This window comes from Kogia breviceps, chromosome 8 (assembly GCF_026419965.1).
Source record: "Kogia breviceps isolate mKogBre1 chromosome 8, mKogBre1 haplotype 1, whole genome shotgun sequence".
Classification (NCBI taxonomy): Eukaryota; Metazoa; Chordata; class Mammalia; order Artiodactyla; family Physeteridae; genus Kogia; species Kogia breviceps.
The window spans coordinates 7,694,868-7,717,721 of record NC_081317.1 but is presented as its reverse complement, the minus strand read 5'-3'; the positions used below and the strand labels follow the sequence as shown (position 1 = coordinate 7,717,721).

General features: G+C 55.8%; 1 protein-coding gene across 1 annotated transcript in view; it reads right to left on the bottom strand.

Annotated features, from left to right (window-relative positions):
- Window positions 1-936: 936 nt before the first annotated feature.
- Window positions 937-22,854, bottom strand: part of EEIG1 (estrogen-induced osteoclastogenesis regulator 1) — a 36,558-nt gene continuing 14,640 nt past the window's right edge. Inside the window, exons 2-11 of the mRNA XM_059072632.2 lie at window positions 13,166-13,286; window positions 12,943-12,972; window positions 10,417-10,533; window positions 8,658-8,704; window positions 8,347-8,501; window positions 6,167-6,271; window positions 5,876-6,071; window positions 5,312-5,433; window positions 5,147-5,216; window positions 937-3,734 (exon numbers count right to left, since the gene is read on the bottom strand). Of these exons, the coding sequence (XP_058928615.1) occupies window positions 3,689-3,734; window positions 5,147-5,216; window positions 5,312-5,433; window positions 5,876-6,071; window positions 6,167-6,271; window positions 8,347-8,501; window positions 8,658-8,704; window positions 10,417-10,533; window positions 12,943-12,972; window positions 13,166-13,286 (1,009 nt within the window). The 3' untranslated portion in view covers window positions 937-3,688. The remainder of the gene's footprint in view (window positions 3,735-5,146; window positions 5,217-5,311; window positions 5,434-5,875; window positions 6,072-6,166; window positions 6,272-8,346; window positions 8,502-8,657; window positions 8,705-10,416; window positions 10,534-12,942; window positions 12,973-13,165; window positions 13,287-22,854) is intronic.

Below are 22,854 nucleotides of genomic sequence, written 5' to 3'. Positions count from 1 at the left end.
CCGGGCATGATGTGCTCCTGCTGGCAGCATCCGTCTCCTTGGGTCATCCAAGCCCATCACAAAGCTGAGAGGGACTTTTTTTCCCCCTACCACTTTGTATACTGATTTTTCACTAAGCATTACTGTGTTCCAAAGGAGCAACCTTTTTTTGGCCTACAGCCCAATCCCTTCCCTCTCTGTCTCAGGAGAATTTGAGCTCAGTCAGGAGCCACCTTTTCCCTCCCCAGGTGTGCACAGAACAGAGGAAGGGACTGAGAATCAGCCTCCAGGGTTTACAGGGGCCATGAGTGGGCATCAGCACTAAGAAAGGGTGGGGACAATGTGGTGCTGTGGCAGGGACAAGGCCTGGTAGTCTGTCCCCTTCTGGCTTGTCCAAAGCCCTGAGGATTCCCGCCACTTCTGAGCTCATTAAAGGCCCAGGGTGACTTGCCTTTTCCAGAGCTTGGCTAAGTCAGCTCTTCTGAGTCAGGGGCAGAGAATGAGGGGTGGTCCCGGCCTGGAGACGGTGCTGGCCTGTGGCTTTAGAGAGGCTGGGGAAACGCTCGGCACCTCCCGGTGTCTAGCTCCCTAGGAAGGCCTGTATACCCACCTTCTCATTTGATTCACAACCCCATTTGCAGCTGAGAAAACTGAGGCACAGTTGTTTGTCCTCAGGCATGCCTGTTAGAGGCTACCTGACTCTGGGGAGGTTAGAACTTGGGCTCTGAGGTCAGAGCTGCCACCTCATAGGTGTGAGCCTGGCAACAAACTGCCCTTCTGGGCATCTGTTTCTTCCCCAGGGATCTGGAGTAATAACAGTGGTGGTAACTGTGATAGGACTTTGAGAACCCTGGCCACCGACATCTCCCCCACCCCCAGCATGTCACCTTATACATCCTGCTTCCTTCTGATGTCTTCTGTGACCCCGACTTCAACTCAGTAAAACAAAAGCCAACATGCCATAACAAACAAAAACTGCAACATTTAATTTTTTTTCCCCCCCAAACCAAGACACTGACACTAGGCTGATTTCCCTTTACAATGTTATTTTCTACAATAGAAGCTGGGACAGAGATATAAACACAGCCCACTGAATCAGGGGGTGGTGGTATCACATTCTGTTAGAAAGGAGGGGTGTTAAAAAAAAAAAAAAGACCTCCCCTCCCCCCATCTCCCTGCTCACCTCCCTAAAGAGAGGAAGCCATGGACATTCTCTGTCCTGGCAGATCATGCCATGTGGTCAGTTTGTGGTGTGACCAGAAAAAAAAAAAAAAAACTAAAAATATGGTAGACCTTTATTTCTTTTCTTTAAATCTCCTAGTAAAAACGTTAAACTGTCTTTCAAGAAGATTCCAAACTGGCATTGCATAGACCAATTCCTTTCCGAAAATATCTCTAATATACTCTTTCTATCTCTCTCTATATATATATAGGATTTTTAAGTCCGGAGCTGTGGGCACCTAATGGGAATTCACTGAGCTTGAGGGGACCAGAGGGTCGAAGAAAGAGCTCCCACGTGGGGATGAGGCCAGGGCTCCACGCCTCCGGCTCCAGCCAGCATTAATTTGGTTTTGGCCGAATTCTGTTAGTCCAATTACTCTGGCCCAGAGCCTAGCGTGGGGGGTGTGTGTGTGGCAGGCTCTGTCTCCTTCTGGGGTGACTGTCAAGTTCAGACCTCACCTAGGGGTGGGACTGGGGTTCCTGGTTTGGGGAATTCTCCCCGACAGCACCAAAGCCAGCTTTTTTTTGTCTAAAGCCCCAGAACTTTGAATCAGACCCCAAATACACCCTGAATGCATCTCCTCACTGGGCTGAGGTCATGAAGATACAGAAGGGAAGGACAGCATTCCCCCATCTTCTGGGGGTCACTTCAACTGGAGACAGTGCGGCCAGCTCCCTTTTAAAGTGCCAGGTGTCTGTAGGGCAGGAAGCGACCCGCAGAGCTGACCAGAGCCTTCTCCAGCCAGAGCAAATGCTCCGTCCTGCCTCAGCAGGCACCTTCTAACATTCATTTTCTAAAAGTTAGGTAATTAAAAACAACAACAACAAAAATCCTAGAAATGCTCTGGTCCCAACGCCAGGAGGTTCCAAGACCAAGACTCCAATTCTTGCCAGTGGGGCAGAAGGGCAAGGACCTTTCCCAGCCTGGGGAGGAGACACCCCCATCTGCCCCCACCCAGATCCCCAGCCCTGCTGGGACCCAGCCAGCGGGTAGGGAGAGAACAGAACCACCTCCCCTCGCCTGGGGGAGGAGAAAATACCGAACTGTGAACTCTAAAAAAGAAAAGAAAAAGAAAGGAAGGAAAGAAAGAAGAAAAAAAGAGGAGAGAAAAGGAAAAAGGTAGAGGGCTAAGTAAACACCAGCCTGCTGGGTTTATACAAAATGCATGAAATTTAAGAGCGGCACGGGGGTCTGTCCAGGGACTGGATGGCAGTCAGAACCCACCTGCAAGCAAGTAACCAGGACCAGGACGGGGAAAGTGCTGAGAGCAGAGGATTTAGGGAGGGGTGGGGGCGGGGGCAGGGCCAGACTGCCCCCCGCTGGGAAAACCCCATGAATGGACCCCACCTCGCCCTTGCCCACAGAGGGGATGCTTTCAGAGGATGGCTGAGGCTTTTCTGGCCAGGAAGCCAGCTCCAGGCCAGTCCAGTCACAGCCCACCTGCCTCTCCAGCACCGGCCCCGGCCTAGGCCAGCTGACCCTGAGAGGAGAGAAAGGGTGCTTTGCCTGCCAAGCCCAGCCCAGCCAGGCCACTGACCTCCAAGGGCTTGGGAGGCACCTGCCCTGGCTTCCTACTGGAAGCCAGCTGCTCAGGACCCAGTCCCGGGCAGAGGGGAACCACCGTCCATGCTCTGACCTTTCTCAGCACGGGGCTCGGGCCTGAGCTGGAGCTAACTGGATGGGGGAGGGGCGGTGCCACGTCCCAGCCGGGCTGCTAGGGCTGCTGGGCTGCTGACTGCACAGCAGGCAGCGCCCAGGAATCCTTGGGAAGGGCTCAGAGCACAGGCAGGTGAGGGCCAGGGCGCTGTGCTGGAGACAAGCGTGTGCAAAGTGCAGGCTGCCAGGGCAGCAGGAGAACATTCGTTGCAGGGGGAGGTGGGGTCTCAATCTGGAGTGTGGGTGGGGTTTGAGGTCTTGGTTCCCAGGAGGAGGCCGCCAGCAGGTCCCCCGGGACACAGGGAAGGGACAGCTGAAGCACTGAGCAGTCAGAGGGCCATGGTGGCAGGATTCCAGGGGTGGACTGGCCCCCCGAGGGCAAGGGAGCAATGGAGCAAGGCCCTGCCAGGGCCACTGGCTGGACCAGTGCTCCTGGAGTGAGCAGGGACACAGAACAAGAGGCCCCTCAGCCACAAGCATCCTTGCATGTGCAGGAGCGGCTGCATGTCCTCGCCGAGGGGCCAGGTGGGTGTACAGAGGGACAGTCCCCGCCGTGTTTGTCTGGCCCACCTGCTTCACGGGCCCATGTGTCCTGCCCTCTAGTGGTTCAGAGGAGAATATTCACAGTGGTGCCCGGGGCCCTGGGGGGCCATGAGCGTCCCAGCAATGACGGGAGGTCAATGGAATGATGCTTTGGGGCTGGAGTGCATGGAGCAGGCACAGATGAAATGCAGCACGGATGGTGACCCGAAGGGGAAGGTCCCTTGTGGAATGGCTTGGGTCCGGACGCCTGTGAAGGCAGGGCCCTTCTCCAGCCTGGACGCCGGCTCCTCAATGGCTTTCAATCACGACTGGCTCATAGACCCCAGAGGAGACCCTGCGGGGAGAGACAGGTCAGCTTGTCATCCTTGATGGTCCTTTGCGCCAGGTCCTTTGGGCCAGGCCCTTGGGACTACTTCACAAGCGGGCCCCATTTTGCAGAGAAAGAAACTGAGGCTCAGAGAAGTTGAATCACTTGCCCAGGGCAACACAGATGTTAAGTATCGGAGTCTGTAGGAGTGCAGAGCTGGCACAGACCGTGCCCCAAGCCCCCCCGGGCACCGGCAGCTCTCACGCTGGTGTGTGCTGCGCCCATCCTCATGACAACTCTGGCAGGGTCTGCAGCTGCCCCACTTGACAGGTGAAGAAACAGGCTCAGAGGGATTATGAGGCTTGCTAAAGCGGAGTAGAAGGTTGGGGAGCTTGATCGGCTCTTCTCCCCACTGAGGGAGGCCAGGGCCACCCCTGGGATTGTGGACATTCAGGCCTCAGCATACAGCTCTGCAGTGACCTTGCTGCCAAATAGATTGGTTCTTCCCGTCCTGCATTTCAGTCTCCTCATCCTCAGAGGGGGCTAGAGAGGGATGTCACAAAGCCCCAAGGAAGTGCCCTCTGTTTTCTTGCCCACCCCACCCGGGGCAGCTGAGGAGGCCATGGAAAGATGGCAGTTGCAATTTCAAGCCTCAGCCAGTAGGGGTCAGCAGAGCAGCACCAGAGGGCAGGTCTGGAGACCCTCCATGGCCCAGCAAAGCCCCCTTCTCGCTCCGGCCGGAGATGTTAAACGGGCACTTTCCCATCTGGCCCACAAGAACCAGGGGAAAAGGCTTCAGCACAGCCCCGCAGGTGCAAAGCTCTACCTCTCACTCATTCATTCATTCATTCATTCAGTGAGCCAGGCACACAGCAAGCTGTAAGTGAATGATCATGAGAGGGCACTCTATAAAACTGTAGAGTTCAAGTCCAAGTTTGATCCTACCACCTCCTCGTCTCTGAACATCATGTAGCAGAAGTCTGTGTAGCTCACTGCCGTATCCCCAGCACCTAGGGATAGCTCAGTACCTGGTGTGTAGCTGGTGTGCAATAAATATTTGTTCAATAAATAAACAAGTCATCATCATCAGTTTTTAGGAGTTCCCAGATCCAGGAGGAAGGGAAAGAAAAGTAGAATCCAAAATAAAGATGTATTAAGCCCCTGCTATGTGCCAAGCCTTGTGCTACGCACTTACCAAGGTTCCTCAGAACCCCCCAAAACCAAACCCAGGGCCTTTGTCCCAGGTTTCCAGGTAAGGTGGTGTGGTCCACATCATTTGACAGATGGCGAAACTGAGGCTCAGAGAGAAGTGACTGGTCCAAGGACACACTGACAAGAGCTGGCATTCAAAGCTAGGTCAGTGGGCTGCAGAGGCCATATGCTCTCACCACTATGCCCCAGAGCCACACTCGTGACCCGCCCAGAACCTTCAGCCGTACCTGTGGGCCAGCTGGATGCCACTCAGGGTGGTGGAGCCATCGCGGCTCACGAACAGCCGGAGGTTGCTGTCTGTGGGGACACAGGGAAGGATGGGGGCTGAGCGGGGCGGTGCCGCCAGGGAGCCCCTGGGCATCGTCCCTGGCCCGCCGGCGCGGGCAGCTCACCCTCAGTATTGCTGCCATCCGTGAAGTCCTGGCTCTGCACGATCTTCTCCACGATGTCGTCAGCGTCAATCCGCGTGTCATCCACCCAGGTCGGGTGGCTCTCCACGGAGTCCTTCTTCCTCCTGGGGCGGGGCGGGGCAGAGTCACAGCAGTCAGGGCAGCAGCAGGCCCGACGACGACAGGACCAAAAGCCCCCGCAGCGCTCAGGATGCTCGTGGGAGCTGCTCCAGGCTGTATTCACTCAACCCTCACATCAAACCCTACGTGCGGATGCCGCTACGACCTGGTTTTCCAGAGGAGGCCACGGAGGCCCTGAGAGGTTAAGTGCCAGCCTCGGAGAGGCTGCAGAGGAGGGAGCAGGCGGGGACAGGGGGGCACTAAACCGCACGCAGCAACCGCTCACCGAGCATGCGTGCCAGGCCGGGGCGCCGCGCCTGTGAGCAGCAGCTCATGCCCACGCCACTGCGGCGGGGGCCCCCTTATCCCCGTTACAGGTAGAGAAGCAGAGGCTCAGGGAGCCACCGGCGGGGTCTGCTCTCCAGGAGCACGTTCGGTGAGACTTACCGAAACGAGCGGTCCGACAGATGTGGGGGCCGGGGTGGCCGCGGCGGCTTCTCCGGGGGCCGGTGCTCACGCTCGCCGCCCTCGGGACCCTCCACAGCTACGCTGAGGCCACCCGAGGCGCTGCTGCTGGTGGACGTGTTCCGGCGGTGCGTCAGGTCCGAGAGGCTGGAGGAGCGCGAGTGCTCGGTGCTGTAGCCTGGGGGGCGGTCGGGGACGTTGATTACTGGGAGCCGGGAGCCGGGGAAGGTGGAAGGTGGAAGGCCAAGGGCAAGGGGCCGGGCGGGCACTCACCGGAGATCTTGGACTGCTGGCTGGCGTAGCTGGAGTTGCGGGAGTGGCCGGAGTGGAACACCTCCTCGGGGCCGGAGAGGTTCTGGTCTGGCTCCTCTGGCACCCCTGGAAGCCGGGTAGGGGCACGGGTTACCAGTGTGCCCACCCTCGCCCTTGCTCCTCCTCTGGGTGTGGCGGGGGGTGGACAGCACATTATGTATTTCCATTTAAGAGACTGAGAAGCTGAGGTCCAGGGGGGCAGCAACCTGCCCCGAGCCGCAGGTCACCCCTCGAACCCAGGGCCATTCGTTCATTCCACAAATATCTGTTGGGGACGTCCTCCACGCCGGGTGCTCTACCGGGTGCTGGGAACAGGAGACGTGGTGTCACAGGCACCAGTGGTGGGAAAGAAGAACGTTGAACAAACATGACCCACGATTAACCACAACTGGCGAGTGGCGCAGAGTAGGGAGTGTACGGGGGGGGTCTGACCCAGTCTGGAATCAGGGAAGGCTTCTCTGAGGAGGTGGCCTTAATGCGAAACCTTTAGGATGCGTGGAAGGGAGCAAGCCAGATAAGGCATCAGGGAAAGGGCTTTCCAGACAGAGGGGACGGCATAAGCAAAGGCCCTGAGGCTTGAATGGGCTTGGGTCTGTGTAGCTGGAGTGGAGTGAATAAGGGGGTGGGGGAGGCAGCGAACACACTTTCGGGGAGTGACAGCAGGAGGTTCCAGGGAACCAGGTGGGGTCTGCGCAGGGCACACAGGAAGCAAGGACTCATCCATCCTCTCTTCGGAGATGAGCACACCCAGGCCATAGCATGGACCCCAGGCCTGCCTGTATCCCCACCCAAAGCCACATGGCTTTTCAAGTCGGCAGGTTCTCCGCATCTGAGGGGTTGCAGAAGAGGGAGAGCGAGAGGCAGGAAACCAGCTACAGAGGCTTGTGGGGGCTCAAATCCCACCCCCTGTGGGAGAGGCACCTCTTCTACTTTGCAAAAAAGGCCCCATATTTGCTGGAGTGGCCTGGTCCCCAGATCTCTCCTCTGGGGATTCCCCACCCTGAAGCTGGAGAGGGCAGTGGAGCTGGGGAGCCCCCATTCCTGCATGCAGCCCCCAGGCTGAGGCAGCTAAGAAGCCCAGCTTTCTGCTCTGGGCCCCACTAGGCTGGGTGTGCAGGAAAAATGGGAGTGGAGGGAAGCTGGCCCTTGGGGTCAGAGGGTCCCTCACTGCTCCCATCCCCTGGGGGCAGGATCACCCAGCAAACAGGGCCTGAGGGCCTGTGCCCTAATTGACCTTGCGGCACAAATTAGGGCCGCCGTGTGCCGCCTTGCTTACTGATCAGCTAAGGGGCAGTCCTCCTCCCGGCTCTGGGCTCACCCCCGGGGAAGGGGTGCAGAGGCCAAGGCTCGTGCTCGGCGGGGCCTGCTTCACCCCGCACAGCACTCAGGGCTGGGGGGGTGGGTGCAGGCTGGAGCCTTCTCTCCTGGTATCACCTCCCCCTCTTAATTACCACACTGATTCCTCTGGGGATTCAAGCTCATTTACATTTTTCATAATATTAGTAAGAATGATAATTTAACAAAACACGTGCTGGGAAATACAGAGGACACACTATGTGCCAGGCAAGGCACGCACGTCCGTTTGCTCAGCTCATCCCCAGAGCACCCCAAGATGTGATTGCTACTGCGGATCCCGTTGTGCAGAGGAGGACGCTGAGGCCCGGAGAGGCAAAACGGCCAGTCAAGGTCACGCAGCAAGTAGCAGAGCAAGAGCTCACAGGACATCCCTATACCAGGAACACTGCACACCACACCCCAGATTCAGCTCAAATGACAGCCCTTCAGGGAGATTTCCCCGGTCGTCCCCAGGCGGACACCTTCTGTGTCTCTCTGACATCTCTTGTGACAGCTGTAGGTGGACATGCATTTGACATATTTATTGTCTCATTAACACCTGTCTCTCCTGCTAGGCCAGGGACCCGGTTAGTCTCGGTCCAGGGCGCTGCTGTGATCCTGGGGCCACGCACAGAGCCCGGATCACAGGAGGGGCTCAGACACCTGCCTGACGGAAGCTTGGGTGGGTGCACGCCATCCCACTAGCCTTCCCTTCTCAGCAAGCATCCCCCTTGGGACCTAGGGATACGGGGAGGTAAAAGCCTTCGGCCGTGGGAGGGGTAGGGAGGGCAGGTGAGGAACAGTACCTGAGCTGAGGATGGTGGGCCGGGCCTTGGGGGGCCGGGACCCTGTCAGGGAGTTGGTGCCGCTGCCACCGCTGCTGGTCCCGCCACCCTTACATGTCAGCTGCAGGGAGGAATCCTGGCCTGGGATGGAGATGGACTTGGCAGTGGACGGCGGCCTTGGGAAGACAGATGGGTGTGACCGGAGTGCCCCACTTTGGGGTCGGAGAAGACAGGGGAACCCAAGATCCTGGAGGAGGGGACAGTCCCTTGTCCCCCGTCCCCGTGTCCAGGACAGAGCCCCCACCCCTCAGGCGTCCTGCACCAGCACTCACGTCTTGAAGCAGGGGTCTCCAGAGAGCAGGAACATTCCAATGGTGACCTGTGCAAAGGCCAGAGAAATCAGCCACGCCCCATCCACTCCCCAGCCCAGGCGCCCGGCCTCCCTGTGGCCTCCCTGCTCTGGCTTCAGATGGGCTTGGACTCTGATCCTATCTCTGTCCCTTGCTGGCCCTGGCGAAGCCACCAAACTTCAGTGAAGTCCAGTTTCCTCGTGCAGAGGACAAAACTGACCCTAACGCCTACCTCGTGGAATAGCGGAGAGGATGCTGGGCACCTGGCACGGGGTGAGTGAGCAGGGAAAGTCAGCTACTGTCATTGCAAAACTACAAATAGACTGTGAGGCCCTCAAGGGAGGAGCCGCAGACACTCTCCATCCTCCGCGCCCCTTGCAGCGCTCAGAGCAGGTGAGCAGGTGGGAGGGAGGCTCTCGATGCCTATGCGGTGGGGAGGGGTTCACAGATTCCAACACAGAGGGCAGGGGCTTGTGAAAGTTTGTTGAATAAAGTAAAGCAAGAAGCCATTAGAAATGTAACATCCACTCGAGCAACGATTTTGGCAATGGTCTAAACAAGGCAAGGATTGGGTCCCCAAATCTGGGCTGGGGCGGAGCGACAGGCAGAGGGTGATGGGGTGGGAAAGAGGTGCTCAGGTCACAGGGACACCTCTGACAGAAATGGTGACCGCCGGGGTGAGGCTTTGTTTTTAACGGATTGTTTCATTTGGCCATGATAGCAACCTACAAGGTACGTGATGGCCCCAGGCTGTAGATGAGGGAACTGAGACTCAGACTCAGGGGAAGGGACTGCTCAAGGCCCTGCAGACAGGATGTGGGGGAGATGGCCTTGAACTGGAGGCCACCTGCCCCTGCGGCCTTGATCTGGCCTGAGGATGCACTGGGTCACTGGGGCGAGGCTGAAAGGGCTTGGCTCTCACAACTAGCCTGGACCTTTTAAGATGCCTCTGGTTTCTTCGGCAAAAGGCCCAGGACACTCCAGAGCTCTTGCCCGGCCCTGCCAGGCATAACATGCTCCCGCTGGGTCAGCTCGCAGAGGTGTGGTTTTCTCAGCCAGGTGGAAGGGTGTGGGGACGAGGAAGAGAGGCATGCTGGCAGCGGATGCCCAGATATCTCTGTCCCAAGAGGCCAAAGAGGCAGCTGCCTGGGGGGAGGGTGATGCCCCGGCTGGAGGCCTTCCCGTGGCTGGGCCCTCTGAGCAGCTGCCCGGCTCTGCCAGGTCTGGGGAGGGCGGCCCCTCTGCTCACGGATGCTCTGGGAGCTCAGGCTGCCTCATGACGTATGGGCAGTGGTTAGGAGCTGGACCGCAGGGTCAAGTGCCAGCTCTGCTTGTGACCCAGGGGGATGAGCTCACCTCTGTGCCTCAGGCCCCTGCGGTGCAAAACTGGGGCCAATAATAGATACCATACCCCACGGGCCTGTTGCCAGACACCACGAGATAAGGGGTGGTAAACACTCAGCCACGCTGAGCTCTCCGAAAGTGCTCACCAAAGCGTTAAAGAGACTATTGGGTCCACCCCTGACCCCCGATTATAGATGGGGAAACTGAGGCCAGTGCCTGAGTCAGGCCTTCGATGGTGGTTCCTGACCCCAGTGCCCACGTCTTTGCCAGTGTCTCTCACTGCCTGTCTGAGGTGAGAACCTGTATTCTTAACAACCGTTCAGGGGACGCTGACAAGGAGCGCGTCTGCCCCCGCCCCTTGGTGGGAGGGGCGGATGGGGCAGCAGAGCCCTGGTACCTTGAGGATGGAGTTGTCCTGTCGGGTGTTCTTCGTGTCATATCCCTCCAGCAGGCAGCAGCGCACTGTGGAGCCCGAGCCTGCAAACTCCGCCAGGTTCAAGTCAGCAAAGCCCAGCTGTGGGGACAGAGGAGAGGGTAGGAGGCTGCGGGAGTGCGGATGCACGGCTGGCAGCCCAAGGGCCAGCTTGGCAAGGTGGGATGGGGAGGGGAGGCAGAGCCTTCGGGCCCGCCCCACGGCCCAGAATGACTGTTGCATAACCGGCACGCAAGGACAGAGGCCCGGGCTGGCGGCTCCAATGTGGCAAAGCCAGGAGCTCACATCCCTGAGCTGCACAAAGCGTCCTTTGTGCCGTGTCCCAGCGTGCACCAGGGCAGCGCCCGAGATGAAAGGACATTGTTGTCTGTGACACAGACGCATTGTTCCCTGGGAAACAAGGCCGTGCTGTGGGAGCCACCAGGCCAGCGGTCAGGAGGGGAGGGAAGGCCCGTGGGAACTTGGCGTTGGGCTGCGAGGGTGGAGGGCACTTCAGGGTGAGCAGGAGACCCTGGCGGGAGCTGGAGTGAGGAGCTGGTGGGAACTCCCAGCTGCTCCTGCGATGCAGAAGAGGGCAAGGGATGCGGAGGGAAACGAGAAAGTGTGAGAACATGGTGTATGAGCTGAGAAGGCCTCCTGGGTGGAAGCGAAGTCTGCCAGACCTGGAGGTTGAGGTTGGGGGGATGCTGGGCTTGGCGACTTGGAAGACGAACCAAGCCAACCAGGGACATTTATGGAGCACCTGCTGCACGCAAGTCTCTACTGCAGAGCTTAGGGCACATGCTTCAAACAAGGAAACTAAGGTTCAGAGCGGGGAAGTGACTTGCTCAGGGGCTCACACACCTTAACCGGCAGAGCCAGAAGTGACACCAGGTCTGATCAGCATCAAGTCTCACCACATTTCTGGGCCTCAGCTTCCTCCTCTGATTAAGGGGAGCTGAGCCCGTGGTGGAGGTTTGATTAAAGAGTGGAAGGGAAGGGCCTGGCAGGTCTGACATGTGACATAGCAGGTTTGTTGGGGTGGCGGGGGAAGGAGGTGGGATGTTCCAGCTGTTTGCTGGCAGTTTCTTTCCTGGCTGTCCTTCACCCACATGCATCAACAGGAGAAATCTCCACTCCGAGAGCACCTTCCACAGCCCGGTTCTAGCCACCCTGCCCTCTGCTTCTGGAGAGGGCATCAGCGCCCCGGCCAAGGAGGAGTACAAGGCCTGGTCCACTGAGCTTCCTGGGCTCTGGTCGGTGGGAAGGAACACGCCCCGCACAGCACCTCCCTCGGGCTCTCCACGCAGAGTGAGGTGAGGCAGAGGCATGTCCCCTCTGGACTGACTGAGCCCACCCCCTGCTGCCGGGCGCCTCCCCAGGCCACAGAGGGTGGGTGAGAGTCCCCACGAGAAGGGGGCTTAGGGCAGAGCAGGCTGATTCAAAGCCAGAGGTAACCCTTCCAGAGCCATCTTCCCCCACCTTCCCCAGTGGAAAAGGTTTTAATGCGTAGGCCTGAACTGTCTGTGAGCACAGGGAAAGCCCGGCAACCACACAGACGTGCAACAGCGGGGCCTGGCCGAGCCCTCTTCACCCAGCCAAACGATGGGCCCCGCCGCTGTTAGACAGCAAAAGGAAATTTGTGATGACACAAAAACATGCCCATGATGTACCGGTAAGTAAAAAACCAAGATGCAGAATCTGTTTAGAACAAGTCCCTCTTGTGAATTTAAAAATCATATCACCTGCATGTGCGCAAGTACACACACAGGGTCCTCCTTGTATGATCCTCTAAACCATATGCACACATTTTATTCACTGCTCTGGACGTATATTTCATGCATTTTTTTTTTCTTAAAAGGTCTGGAAAGACCCTAACAAATCAAAATGGTGGAGTCTGAGGAGGAGGCCTAGAGAGGAATAGGGTGGAAACCACCCTTTCACTCTGAAAACCTCTGTCCCATTTGTGCTGCAACAAGCATCCACTGCCTTTATGTTAAGTGCAAAGACCATCAATAAAGATATTTCAAAAAAAATAGGGACTTCCCTGGTGGTGTAGAGGTTAAGAATCCACCTGCCAATGCAGGGGACACGGGTTCGAGCCCCGGTCTGGGAAGATCCCACTAAGAGCAACTAAGCCCATGCACCACGACTACTGAGCCTGCGCTCTAGAGCCCGTGAGCCACAACTACTGAAGCCCGCGCGCCTAGAGCCCGTGCTCCACAACAAGAGAAGCCACCGCAATGAGAAGCCCGCGCACTGCAACGAAGAGTAGCCCCCACTCGCCGCAACTAAAGAATGCCCGCGCGCAGCAACGAAGACCCAACACAGCCAAAAATAAATTAAAAAAAAAAAAGATATTTCAAAAAAATAATACATCTCATGGAGGGCAGGGCGTCTTCTGTTTGGGGCAAGAGAGGCGGCTGGAGGTTCGTCTAGGAGCTTCCCTCATGCCTGTCCCATCCACCCATCCCGTCCCACCCCGCCGCCCCTTCACATGGCCCCGCTTACCTTGGAGTAAGCCTTCCCACCTTTCAGCTCCTGCATGGGAAACAGACAAAGGCAGCAGGGTGACCAGGGGATCCCAGGGACCTCATGGGTCTCCCCAATACACCCCACCCCCCAATCTGACTCCCAGGGAAGGAGGACAAGAGAAGGGGTTGACTGACTCACTCAGGGCATGCGCCGTAAGCCAGAAGCCCAGTGGCCCTACCAGCGCCCCCTGGCCTCTCACCTTGCGCACCGACACACGGAAGATGCATGGGTCCAGCAGGCCGGTGGCCGGGTTGGCACTCATCTTACACACGAAGGTGAACCTCTTCCGCCACCGCACACAGTTCTCTTGCACCTCCTCCCTGTGGGTCAGAGGGACAGTGAGTGCACGGGTACAGGGTCCTCTTTTAGGGAGCTGAGGGCCCTGCTACCTTTGGGACGGGGAGGGAAACCCTCACTTTTCACTTAGTATCACAAAGTGAAGGTATTTTCAAAACAAGAATCTGCTTGTGTACGTGTTATTAAAAAAAACAACAAAAACATAAAAACAAAAAATGAAAAAACACAAGGCGAGGGTGAGATCAGGCTGGGGGCAGCTGTCTGTTTCCAGCACTGCCTGTCCCACCCCCAACCTTGCTCCGGGGTCTTGGGTAGCTCCTTCGGCTGCCATTACCTCCCTCCAGCTGGGCTGCCACTGGCCATCTCAAGTGAGCCTCACAACGGTGTTCCCAGGATGGACTCCCAGCCCTTTTTACAGATGAAGAAACTGAGGCTAGATAAACTGCCCAGTCCTGCCCAGCCAGGAAACAGCTGGCCCTCAGCCCAGTGCTGCCTGGCTCCAGAGCCCCCTTCTTCACCAGTAATAATAATGATAATAATAATAACAACAACAGCTAACGCTCATATGGCACTTGTGTGTGCCAGGCACCACCCAAAGCACTTCACAACACCAGCTGCCACAGGAGCCTTCTCCAAGTGCTGGCGATCCAAGGTCACGCGAACCCTCCCAAGCAACCATCTGGGGCAGCTACTACCCGTAGTCCAAGCCCACGTTCAAAGAAACCGGGAGCTCTAGGGCTAAGACCCCGGCCCGAGGCCCACCACTGGCAGAGCAGAACAGGGACTTGAACCCAGGCAGCCTGGCTCCGGTGCCACGTGCTCAACCCTCTCCGCTGGGTCGGGGCAGGGTGGGCGAGGGGTGCCGGCTGTCCAGCCCCTGGAGCGCCTCCTGGACCTGAGGAGCACGACCAAGCCCACCAAGTCAGCGCTCCCCCGCCCGGGGAGGCACCCTGTGCCCTGGGGGTGAGTGGGAGCCAGTGGGGGTGGTCCACCGAGCCTCTCCAGCTGCCTCACGGGCCGGTGGGCCCCGGGGGTGGCAGCTGCACGTGGTGGAAATGAGGCCCCCTGCCACGGCAGGACGCGCTCCGGAAGGGAGGGGCAGGCGTAGGAGACACGACCTCCAGCCTCATCCCACCTAACAGGAACGGCGAGTGGACAGCTGAGGAAGTGACCGCTCCACACCCTGGAGACCGGAGGGGCTCGGGTTAATGGCCAGACGGGGGCCGGCGGGTGGAGGGTCAGCACAGGTTGAGCATCTCCTGCACGCGGCTGGCCTGCTTCTCACGGCAACCCCGGAAGGAGACTCTGTGCCACCCCTTCTACAGCTGAGGGCACTGAGGCTCCCGGAGACCACCCAAAGTCACACCCCTGCTGATGGACAAAGCAGGATCTGAACTCAGGAGGGTCCAACTGCAGAGTCAGAGCGCTCAGCCACCACCGTGGTTCACGGGTCAGGGGCTCGGGAAAGCCCGGCCGACAGAACCCCCTGGGGCTGTGGAGCCAGCAGCGCCCTAATCTGCACCCGAGGCGTCTACCCATGTCTCTGAGTCCCAAGTATGTGCCAGGTGCTGGATGCTGTGGTGGACTTGATTCACAGCCTGACATCTGACAGTCACCCCACTGATGACTCAGTGTCACCAGGACAGGGTGGGGGGAAGGGGCGGGTCAGGGAAGGTGACCGGCTGCAGGGAGGTGGCATTCAGGCTCAGACCTGAATGAAGAGGGGGCGGTAGCAAGCGGGGGAGACGGTTCCTGGCAGAGGGAGCCGCATGAGTGAGGCACAAACATACTCTTGGTTTCTCGGCTGATGAAAGCCCCCGAGCCAAGCCTCTGTGAGGAGCTCCCTCCTAGCCCCACAAGTCTGTGAGGCTGGGACCAAGGCTTCCCCACCTCCTGCCAGGGCTGTGACAAGAAGCCACAGGGCCTGTCGGGCAGACCTGGGCTCGCAGCCTCACACTCACTGTGCAACTTGGGCTGGGGCCAATCACCAAAATGCTCTGACCCTGTTAGGAAGGTGAGCTCCAGCAACCGCTGCAGGCTGGGGACAAACAGAAAAGGTGACGGGTAGAGATGAGGGGGAGGAAGGGAGAGCTCCCAACCCGCCAGTGGACATGGGCAGGGACCCTCAGGAAGCAGGTGCCAAAGGAGGAGTGGGAACCCCGGGCTGGAGCATCATCTGACCCAGCCGTGGCAGCTCTCCTCCTTCATTCATTCATTCAAATAATTGAGCAGCAGTCGTGTACCAGTCCCCGTTCTATGCACTGGGGCCACAGCAATGACTAGCTTACATTTTGCTGGGAGTGGGAAGGAAGAACGAAAACTACCTCTTTTGGCAGATGACTTAATCTTGTATGTAGAAAATCCTAAGGAATCCACTAAAAAAAAACTATTAGAATACATGAGTTCAGCCAGGTTGCAATACACCAAAATCAGTTATTTCTATATACAGTACTAGTGAACATCCACAATGAAATGAAGAAAACAATTTCATTTACAATAGTATCAAAAAGAATAAATTTAACAAAAGAAGTACAAAACGTATACTCTGGAAAACTACATTGCTGAAAGAAATTCAAGAAGATCTAAATAAAATGGAAAGACATCTCACAGTCATGGACTGAAAGATTTAATATTGTTAAGATGATAATACTCCTGAGCTTTGCTGGTGGCACAGTGGTTAAGAATCTGCCTGCCTATGCAGGGGACAGGGGTTCGAGCGCTGGTCTGGGAAGATCCCACATGCTGCGGAGCAACTGAGCCCGTGCGCCCCAACTACCGAGCCTGCGCTCTAGAGCCCGTGAGCCACAACTACTGAGCCTGCGTGCTACAACTACTGAAGCCCGCGCTCCTAGAGCCCGTGCTCCGCAACAAGAGAAGCCACCACAATGAGAAGCCCATGCACGGCAATGAAGAATAGCCCCTGCTCGCTGCAACTAGAGAAAGCCTGCGTGCAGCAACGAAGACCCAACACAGCCACAAAAAAAAAAAAAAGAGGATAATATACCCAAATTGATCTAAAAATTCAATATGATCCCTATCAAAATCTCGGCTGGCTTCTCTGCAGAAAATTGACAAGTTGGTCCTAAATCTTGGAAATTCAAAGGACCAGAAGAATCAAACCAATCTAGAGAAAGTCGAACATAATTAAGGGATTCACATGTCTTGAATGCAGAACTTCTACAAAGCTACAGTAATCAAGAGTGGTTCTGGCATAAGGATAGACACATAGACCGATGGAATAGAATTGAGAGTCCAGAAGTAAACCTTCACATTTATGGTCAGTTAATTTTCAGCAAGGGTGCCAATGGGGGAAAGAACAGTCTTTTTAACAAACGTTGCTGGGACAACTAGATATTCACGTGCAAAAGAATAAAGCAGGACTCATTTCTCACACCGTATACAATAAGTAATTCATAAGTTTAAGAGCTGAAATTATTAAATTCTTAGAAGAAAACAGGGGTAACTCTTCATGATCTGGTATTAGGCAACAGTTTCTTAGATATGACACCAAAAGTACAAGCAATAAAAGAAAAATATAGATATTTTGAACTTCATAAAAATTTTAAAATTTTGTGATTCAAAGAACACCATCAAAATAGTGAAGACAACCCACAGAATGAAAGAAAATATTTGCAAATCATATATATGAAGAGACCTGTAGCTAGAATATATAAAGAGCACTTACAACTCAATAATAAAGACAAACAACCCAATTTAAAAATGGGTAAATGATCTGAACAGACATTTCTCCAAAAAAGATATATAAATGGCCAATAAGCACATGAGAAGATGCTCAACATCATTAACTATCAGGGAAACACAAATCAAAACTATACAACGAGTTACCACTTCACACCCACTAAAAATGGCTATAATCAAGGCAGATAGTAAGTGTTGATGAGCATGGGGAGAAACTGGAACCCTTGCGCACTGCCGCGAGGAACGTAAACTGGTGCAGCTGCTTTGGAAAAGTCTGGCAGTACCTCAAAAGGTTAAGCATAGAGTTACCATATGACTCAGCAATTCTACTCCTAGGTATATACCCAACAGAAACGAAACATATGCCCACACAAAAACTTGTACACAAATGTATGCAGCAGCATTATTCATAATAGCCAAAAAGTGAAAGCAACCCAGATGTCCATCAACTGGTGAATGGATACATAAAATGTGGTATATCCATACAATGCAATATTATTCAGCGATCAAAAGAAACTGAGCACCTAAACATGCTACAATGTGAATTAACCTTGAAAACATCATGCAAAGTGAAAGAAGCCAGTCACAAAGAACTATACATTGTATGATTCCATTTCTATGAAATGCCCAGAATAGGCAAATCCATAAGAGACAGAAAGACTGATGATTGCCAGGGGATGGGGGAGCTGGGAAAAAATGGGCATGACTGCTAATGGGCATGGAGTTTCTTTTTGGGGTGATGAAAATGTTCTAAAATTGACTGTGGTGATGGTCACACAACTCTGTGAATATACTAAAAGCTACCAAACTGTACACTTTATTATTATTTTTTTAAATTTATTTTATTTATTTTTGTTGGGTCTTTGCTGCTGCACGTGGGCTTTCTCTAGTTGCGGCGAGCGGGGGCTACTCTTCGTTGCGGTGCACGGGCTTCTCATTGCAGTAGCTTCTCTTGTTGCGGAGTATGGGCTCTAGGCACGCGGGCTTCAGTAGTTGTGGCTCGTGGGCTCTAGAGGGCAGGTTCAGTAGTTGTGGCGCACGGGCTTAGTTGCTCTGCGGCATGTGGGATCTTTCCGGACCAGGGCTTGAACTCATGTCCCCTGCATTGGCAGGCGGATTCTTAACTACTGCGCCACCACGGAAGGCCCCAAATTGTACACTTTAAATGGGTGAATTGTGTGGTCTGTGAATTACATCTTAATAAAGCTGTTACCAAAACGAAAACATGGTAGTTCAAATAAAGAGAGAAAAATGGAGAAAACAGAACAAGGAAGGTGGGTAGGGGGTACTGGATAGAGATGAGAAGGTGGGGGCTGCTACTTTGGGCAGGTGGTTAGGGAAAGCCCTTTGGCAGTGACGTCTGAGCGAGGTCTGGAGTGAAGTGAGGATGTGGGCTGAGCAAAGACTGGGGGAAGAGCTGTCCTGAGGCATGAACAGCAAGTGCAAAGGCCCTGAGGTAGAAACAAGCTTGGCAAGTGGAGAAGCAGCATGGGGGCCAGCAGCTGAATGGGACTGGGGAGGGGAGTAGAGGGGACGAGGCTGTCAAGGGAACGGGGTAGGTCATGCTGGACCATGGTAAGAACTTTGAATCTTCCTCTGACAGTGCCTCTGTCTCGCCATTATGGATTCCAGTTTCAGGCAGAGGCTGAAAGCAGCCCTGAGGAGGTGAATGGAAGGGTGAAAAGAGCAGAATACTTCCCAAGCAGCTAAAGGCCCAAGCCTGAAAGCAGTGAAAGCTAGGGGCCGGCCAGGGCTCCCATGTGGACCCTCAGATCTCCGCCCACCCCCTCTACTTGCCCGAGCCAGCCAGGAGTTGGGAGCAGCTGCTGGAGCCTGAGGAGGAAGCTCACAGTGCCGGGCGTGTTGAAATACCCAGAGGAATTAGGATTAGTGTCTGGGAACAAAAGCCGATATCAAATTGTGGGCTCTCTCCCTTCCCCTTTGTGAGTCTGCCATGGGAACACCCGGCCAGGAAGCCTGCTTGACCGTGGTTCCTGCAGGCCTGGCCAGAGAAAGCCATGCGGAGCCCTCCCAGGCTCAGGTAACAGGCTGTTTCCTCTCCCCCTGTGGGAAGGTGGGCAGGGGCAGGGCTCACGGGATCAGCCCTGGGCCTCCCTCATGTTTCCACAGGGCTCTAAACACACGCTCTTAAATGCCACCACTCCCACGGGAAGAAGCTCAGAGCCTCGCCCTGGCCCACCCAGGAGGTCACAGCAAGGATAAAAACAAACACCCCAGCAGTGGCCATTCCCTGTGGGCCTACTGTGTGCTGCCTGGACTCTTGAACGCTGCAAGTTGGGTGTTATCGTGGCCCACTCTCCGGATGAGGAAAATGAGGCTCAGAAAGGCTGAGACACTCACCCACAGCTACAGAGTGGTGAGGAGGAGAGCCCAGTCTTGACTCCAGGCCCATCTGTCCAGAGCCAGAGATGGCACAGCCAGGACTCAGCCCTGCAGCCGCCTCCAGAGCCCTCTGAAGAGAGGGAGCTGGGCACCCTCAGTCAGGTGGTAGGGGGTCTCAGGCACAGGGCAGGGATAATGGGGGGAGATGAAAGATGAGCACAGGCTCAGGGGTGGGGGTGAGGGGGCACTGATTAAAAAAAAAAAAAAGACAGGAATTAAGATGCCAAGCAGGGGACCATGAGCCCCAGGTGGGAGCTTGCCAGGCCAGGTTTGAGGGAATCTCAGGAGCTTGATTCATTCAAAAACCCCTTATTAAGCACTTATTAGGTGCCAGGTACTGCTGAAGGCCCTAGGGACATAAACAGTGAACAAAACAGAAATTCCTGCCTTCAAGGGGCTTATAGTCTGGCAGCAGGAAGGAGACAGACAAAATAAGGCAAAAACACACAGATGGTGGTAAGTGCTATGGAGGAAAAAGGAACAGGGAAGGAGGCAGGCAGTGCCTGGGTTGGGGGCGCCTGAGGGAAAGATGGCCAGGGAAGGTGTTAATGAGGTGACATCTGAGCAAAGAGCCGAAGGGGGTGAGAGAGTGACCCACACAGACGCCTGGGGGAAGAGCAGTCTAGGCAGGAGGAACAGTCAGTGCAAAGGCCCTGAGGTGAGAATATGCCTGACATGTTTAAGAAGGCACGAGGAGGGGCTTCCCTGGTGGCGCAGTGGTCAAGAATCCACCTGCCAATGCAGGGGACATGGGTTCGAGCCCTGGTCCGGGAAGATCCCACATGCTGCGGGGCAACTAAGCCCGTGCACCATGACTACTGAGCCTGCGCTCTAGACCCCACGAGCCACAACTACTGAGACCACATGCCACAACTACCGAAGTCCGCGCACCTACAGCCCGTGCTCTGCAACAAGGGAAGCCACTGCAGTGAAAATCCCGTGCACAGCAACAAAGAGTAGCCCCCCTCGCCACAACTAGAGAAAGCCCACGCGCAGCAACGAAGACCCAAAGCAGCCAAAAATAAATATAAATAAATTTATTTTAAAAAAGAGAAAAAAAAAGAAGGCACGAGGAGACTAGAGGCCAAAAAGCCACCCCAGGAACAGCAAAGGCCCACTGCAGCGCTGCCAAGAGCCCTGAAGGGTGACCAGGATCCTGAAAGCTGAGCACCGCTTGACACCAGCCATGACCTCGATGGACTGCGGCCCCGGGGGCAGGGACAGGGCCTGTGTGGGAAACGTGGATCTCTGCATACATTCCCCAACTCCCCAGGTGCAGTGAGCCAGAAAGAGGAAGAGCGTGAAAAAATTACAACAAATGAGCATCTATGGCTAAAAACCATAAAGAAGATGCTCATTAAGAACACACAAGAATGGGCTTCCCTGGTGGTGCAGTGGTTGAGAATCCACCTGCCGATGCAGGGGATATGGGTTCGTGCCCGGGTCCGGGAAGATCCCACGTGCCGCAGAGTGGCTGGGCCCGTGAGCCATGGCGACTGAGCCTGCGCATCCGGAGCCTATGCTCCACAACGGGAGAGGCCACGACAGTGAGAGGCCCGCATACCACACACACACACACAAAAAGCACACACAGGACTGTGCATCCGCCCTCCACCCCAACCCCCGCTTGCCCTACTAATGTGGCTCAGGATGTGCTGAGAACTGAAATGTAAAGATGATGGCACCAAGCCCAAAGAGGACACCGTCCAGAGCCCTGGACTCCGGGCTCCCAAGCCGAGCGGCTTGTTCCACCTGCAAAGGGGCAGGAGGAGACAATGGCTGAAGGAAGGAAGGAGCTCAGAGCAGGTCTGGTTGAGGTGGGGTGAGGAACTGCAGGGCCACTGTCCTCGTGTCTGTCCAAGAATTGTTTCTGTAATTGAACTTGAAATTGAAGAATGAGCAAAGGGTGTGAGGTTAGAAGAGCTGGTCAAAAGCAAAGGGACTTGAATGCCCATCTGCCTGATTCAAGACCTGGGCCCACACTCACCCTCCCGGCAGGACCAGGCGCCCCTTGGTAAGAGATGAAGATGGCCTCCCTAGCCTGGGGTTTCAGGGCTTGAGTCCCCAGCTCCATGCTGCCAGGGATAGGTAATTACAGAGACTGGGTTTTCAGGGGAGGTTCGTTTTTAGCTTTAAGATACACAATTAGATGTCCAAATCCCAGAGAGGCAGGGCGAGCCCTCTCCACCCACCACAGCGTGCTGGCAGAATTCGGCTCTTTCCGGGTTGTCCTGAAATAGAGCAGAGCATCCTACCAGGCTGGTGTCTCCCTCGGAGTTACCCTGGCCCCAGATCCCGACCAGGGCCTCTATGATGCATCCACAAAGCCTCACCGCGGACGCCGGCTCGGTGCCAGGCCCACGTGGGTGTGGGGACACAACAGGAGCAGACCTCCTCAGGAGCCCCCGGCTGAGTGGGGAGACAGACTCACACAAAAAGCAACTGACAACTGCCGCCAGCCTCCAAGGGAGTGGAAGGGGCTGCGAGGAAGCGGAACGGACTGGGGCAGTCTGACTTGGTCGGGGCAGTGGTGCCATAGCTGGGACCTCTAGGCTGCAGTTGGCTGGGCGAAGACACGGGGAGATGGCCCGGGTGGTGGGAAAAGCCCAGGAAGACCCAGAAGGAAGGAGGTGGCTCTCAGGAAGAGGTGAGGGAAGGCCGGGGGGAGGGGGGTAATCAGGCAGGTGAGGGTAGGGCTGCACGAGTGACCCGGAGGCCCACCGCCAGGAGCCTGGACTTCACCTGTGAAAGGGTGACGCTGCCCACCGCGTGGGGCTGTCGCGTGACCCTGCGGTGCCGTGTCCAGCTCCTTCCTCCACTGCGCACCCAGGGAGGCGATGCAAAGAATTCTACCAGCACGATGGCTGTGTAGCCACACCTTCCTGGCAGCTGCCCTACCGTGCGTCAGTGACCCAGAAAGGCAGCTGGCCACCGTCGGGGCCCCACACAGATGGCACCTACCTGCCACCACTGCCTCCCCAGAACTCAAGACAGAGCTGCACAGAGCGGGACCCTCGCTCTAGAACACTCGCTCCTGCCTCCCAGGTTCATCTTTAATTAATCAACAGTAAAACCCAGTCCTGTTCATTGAGCTTGTTCTGCAGGACAATGTGTTTTGTATACATGAGCAACTACCACAATCCTAGGAGATATGTGGCATTATCATTCCCATTTTACAGATGAAGAAACTGAGGTCCAGAGAAGGGCAGAACAAGCCCAAACAAGGTTGGACAGAACAATAGGGTTGGATGCTGACCCAAGGCCACACCTTCACCTCTTCCCCATGTCGGTTCCCTTTAGAAGCAGGAAGGTAAGTGGACACCTGGGAGGAGGGAATGCTTCTTCCCAGGGCCCCAACAACTCAAGACACCTCAAAGGCTGTGAAGGGCAGCAGACCAGGTTGAAGTGAGCCACCATCCTCGGCCTCTCAGGTGGGGAAGTTTGGGACTCCCAGCAAAAGGCCACCCCAGAGTCCAGGTTCCATGGTTC